Source organism: Meriones unguiculatus, chromosome 9 (genome assembly GCF_030254825.1).
Source record: "Meriones unguiculatus strain TT.TT164.6M chromosome 9, Bangor_MerUng_6.1, whole genome shotgun sequence".
In the NCBI taxonomy this organism is placed as follows: domain Eukaryota; kingdom Metazoa; phylum Chordata; class Mammalia; order Rodentia; family Muridae; genus Meriones; species Meriones unguiculatus.
The window spans coordinates 55,050,592-55,055,000 of record NC_083357.1 but is presented as its reverse complement, the minus strand read 5'-3'; the positions used below and the strand labels follow the sequence as shown (position 1 = coordinate 55,055,000).

The window sequence follows — 4,409 nt, the reverse complement described above, 5'->3', positions numbered from 1 at the left end:
TTAAAGCATTTTAAAATATAAGAGTAGAGTGTTCAGAAATCAGGAAGAAAAAAGCTTGGAAATATCCTCTTTTTTAAAATTTTTATTTATTTATTTATTATTACTTACACTTTATTCACTTTGTATCCCCCCATAAGTCCTTCCCTCCTCCCCTCCCAGTCCCACCCTCCCTACCCCTTGTTCACGCATGCCCCTCCCCAAGCCCACTGATAGGGAGGTCCTCCTCTCCTTCCTTCTGATCTTAATGTATCAAATCACATCAGGAGTGGCTGCATTGTCATCTTTTGTGGCCTGGTAAGGCTGCTACCCCCTCAGGGGGAAGTGATCAAAGAGCAGGCCACTCAGATTATGTCAGAGGCAATCTCTCTTCCCATTACTATCAAACCCACTTGGGCACTGAATAGCCTCTTAGAAGAAAGCATGGAGCCAGGAGCAAAAGGAAAGCAGCTTGGTGGGGGAGGGGCGAGCTCATGGAAAGGCAGAGCCCCGTTGCCTGAAGTCAAAATGTCGGAAACACACCCATGTGAAAGTCTATGATGAGGCTATGTTTCTGCCCATTTCCTCCCCAAACCAACATGGCTTCAGAGATATCGTGGGAAATTTTAAAATCTCTGCGGCCACGTTGGTTTTTTAGAAATTCCTTACCTGAAGCAGCGAGTCAAGTTTTGCAAGCTTATTTTTTTATGCTGAGGCTCGGAGCACTTGCCGGGGCAGGGCTATTACCATGGTGTGGTGGGAGTTTGGCACTGGAATAGCAACGCATGGTTCCTTAGGCTTGCCAAGTTCGGCACAGGAATAGCAACACACAGGGTCTCTTTGGTTCTCCGCACAGAGGACCCGGGCATAGCTCCTACTATCATTACCAAACACTCTACTCTGCTGGGGCCAAAGGGTCCAGAAACAGCCACCATGTCTCAGGCAGCTGCAGCAGACAGCTGGGTCCTATGCACAGGGATCCAAGCCTGGGGAGAGTGGAGGCAGCCCAGGAAACCAGGGAGGGCAGAGAGAGCAGCGCAGCCATGCACAAGCATGAGGGCAGTTGAGAGAAAAGTGGAGGTTTTTAGGTATAGAGCAGAGAAAATAGGTTGCAACCATTCATGGCCATATTAGATTAAAGGAGTCCAAAAGGGGTCCTAGCAAAGCCAGGGAGACCCTTTCCCAGCCACGCACCAATGTTAGATTATTAAAAGATGAGTCTGTCTACTGATGCAAGAGGTTTATTAGGTGGGTATGAGGGAAGGGGGGAACAGGACATGATGGGGAGAGAGAGAGAAAACAAGAGGGGTACAGAGAGAGAGAGAGAGAGAGAGAGAGAGAGAGAGAGAGAGAGAGAGGAGTAAGAGAGTAAGAGAGCAACCACGTATCGGGTTGTCCCTTTAAGGGGCAAGGTAACCAAGCCTTCCAGGTGTGGCCACCTGGCCAGTGACACATAATGACATCATAAGTTGCTAGGTAACCCAGAAGCAGGTTGTGTTCCAAAATACTAACAGTTTCTATTTCTCTGGACTCTGCTTCATTGGTGCTCCCCCAAGGAGTCCATGGCTCTTGCAAATCTTCTTTTACTCATTTCTTAATTCTAAAACCTCTCAAGGTCTGTGTGTGTGTGTGTGTGTGTGTGTGTGTGTGTTATAAGAAGCTTCATCAGTCTCTTGTTTCTTTGATGGTGAATCATCCCCAAACTGGCCAGACCAATTGATACTGGCATTTTGCTGTCTCTTCTCAGTATTGTGTTATCATTATTGCTTATCTAAAGCCACTGGGTCTTCACAAGTCTGATTGAAATAGATACGTTTGTTTAATTCTGAGGCAAGGATTCACGTTAGACTACTATATTATATGCATGTCCCACAGGCCCTTTCATCAATGTAACTATCTTTATATCTACCAGAACTTTCCTTGATCGGATGCTCACTGCCCCCAAAGGCTTATAAAGGCCAGCCTAAGAAGATTAACTTGAATGTTTCTGCATAAGTAATGACTACGATAGGGGCATAGTGAGAGAGCACTGCATCTGAATTGTAAGAGTATTTGTGGCCTTCATTCTGTGAGAAGGAATCTGCAGGCAAACACCACTAATGAATTGTTTGTTGTGAGCCAAACAAGGGTTGGGTGTGTGGAGGTGAGGAAAAAGTGGGAGAGATGGTGGGAGAGAGAGCATTAGAGTTGAGAAGGTTTACAAGACTCTTTTGTCCTATTGGCCTTGTTTCTGTAAATCCTCCCCAATACACTGAGAATGGGAGAGAGTCAGGCAGGTGCATACACACACACACATGCACACACACAGAGAGACAGAGAGACACACACACAAAGAGACACACAGAGAGAGAGACAGACACATACACACACAAAGGGAGAGAGAGAAAGAGAGAGAGAGAACCTTAGACCTAAGAGCAATCTGGCCATAGATGGGATAACACTGAATGTCAAACTGATTTTCTTTGTTCTGGTTCTCTACAAAAATGCTAATGAGAAAATGGTGGGGAAGGCAGAATTTTCTCTGGCTGCTTACATTGAAAAAAGCACAGTTTAAAGCTTCAGTCTCTGGGTAAGCTTACTTGCAAATTACTGCTTTTATACCCAATGAGCCCCAAATTTAATGGCTTCGTCATATGATCATTTTTTTTCTAAAGAAAATGATCCTTCCATTATACACAGCTTGTTTTTCTTAGGTTAGGATTTGACACAATATAGATTAATTCAGAAACATGAATTGCACTCTAAACAGAAATAATGCACTATTTTGTTTCAAAACGTCTTTATCCCTGGGTCCCCTAACAATGGGAGTAGGGACTGTCTCTGACTGTTGCCTGCAACTGGATCCCTTTGCCCTAGTTTGGCTGCCTCTTTAGGCCCCAGTGGGACAGAATGTATCCTTCTCTGACTTGAAGTGCCTGGGAGGGTTGATAACCCTTGGGGGTCCTCCTCTGAGAAAAACAAGAGGGGAGAGTGGGGGCAGGGATTGGAGGCAGGAAGCGTGAATGCAGGACTGGGAGGAAAGGGAGCTGGGATCAGGCTGTAAAGAGATTAAATTAATAAATAAATGGGAAAAAAAGAAAGGAACGAAGAGAGGGAAAGTCTTCATCCTGTACTGGCCGACAGAGGGCGACCTTGAACAAACCAGAGGTCTTGGTTTCTGATACTAACTTTCAACTCAGTCCTCCCTTGCATCTGGCAGAGTACCTGCCAATTGAAGACAATCAAGAGTCCAGAAAGTCAGGACCAGGACCACGTCTTCACGTTTTTCTTTTTCTTTAGAATTTCACCTAAACAAGGAAGCTGTTTTGTCAACCTTGTGCCACCTGTCCCCAAGAACTGGGAACCTCAGCCACTATCCTGCTTGAACCAAGCTTTTCCATACAGGCATCAGCGGTGTTTCCTGTAATAAGCCATGCTCTGGGTCCTCACCTCCTTCCTGGGGATACAATTTTTCCTGGGTGAGTATAATTATTGTTTGTAGATGCACACAATTCGCTGTTTTTCTTACTTAAACTTCAGGAAGATCATTTTTCATCATAAAGCCCTCATCACATTTACCGACTTGTTGATTTCTCAGGAGCTGTCCAGACACAGTCAGTTACCCAGTCTGATGCCCAAGTCACTGTCTTCGAAGGAGAGTCGGTGGAGCTGAAATGCAACTACTCGTATGGTGGAGCCCTTTCCCTCTTCTGGTACATCCAGCACCGTGGCGGTGGCCCCCAGCTTCTCCTCAGGTACTACTCAGGAGACCCAGTGGTCCATGGCATAAACGGCTTTGAGGCTGAGTTTAGCAAGAGCGATTCTTCCTTCAACCTGAGGAAGGCCCCTGTGCACTGGAGCGACTCAGCTGTGTACTTCTGTGCTCTGAGCGCACAGTGTCTGGGGCTGCAGGGGGAGCTGAACACAAACCTGTAAGAACCTGTGAAGATAGCACAGCTGAGTGATCTTAAATCATCCACGCACCTGTAAGGAATTCAAATAACCTCCCTGGCTCTCCAAGTTGGACATCTCTGGAATTGTCACTTTTCTCTGCCATCGGGACCTATCTTGGGTATACTGGCATTTGGTCATGGCTCCAAGGAAAAGAGCAGGGTAAAAAAACACAAAATGATTCCTGAGGCACGATTGCTTCTTTAATGGTTATTTTGTAGATTGCTTTTGCCACTGACAGATTATCTCCATGAAACTTGAAGGTACAACTCAGTTCCATATGACCAATGACTGTAATGGGGATTTACATAATGTGAACCAGAGGGAGAGGTGTTGGCTTCCTTCAGCATTAGACTGAAGGCTAGTGTCAGGAAGGGTAACTGCTTGCACTTGATGCCTCAAGAGCCTCAGAGACACTCTCCACCTGTGATGGTTGATTTACTTCCCTTGACTCAGTGTAGAATAACAGTGTAGCATCTCAGCAAGGACTTATGTGGATCAGG

At 45.8% G+C, this 4,409-nt stretch overlaps 1 gene segment (V, D, J or C); it reads left to right on the top strand.

The window, feature by feature from the left end:
• Positions 1-3,204: 3,204 nt before the first annotated feature.
• Positions 3,205-3,891, top strand: LOC132656290 (T cell receptor alpha variable 8-3-like). The segment is given in 2 exon segments: positions 3,205-3,434; positions 3,554-3,891. Coding segments are annotated over 2 exon segments (384 nt in total).
• Positions 3,892-4,409: the final 518 nt, after the last annotated feature.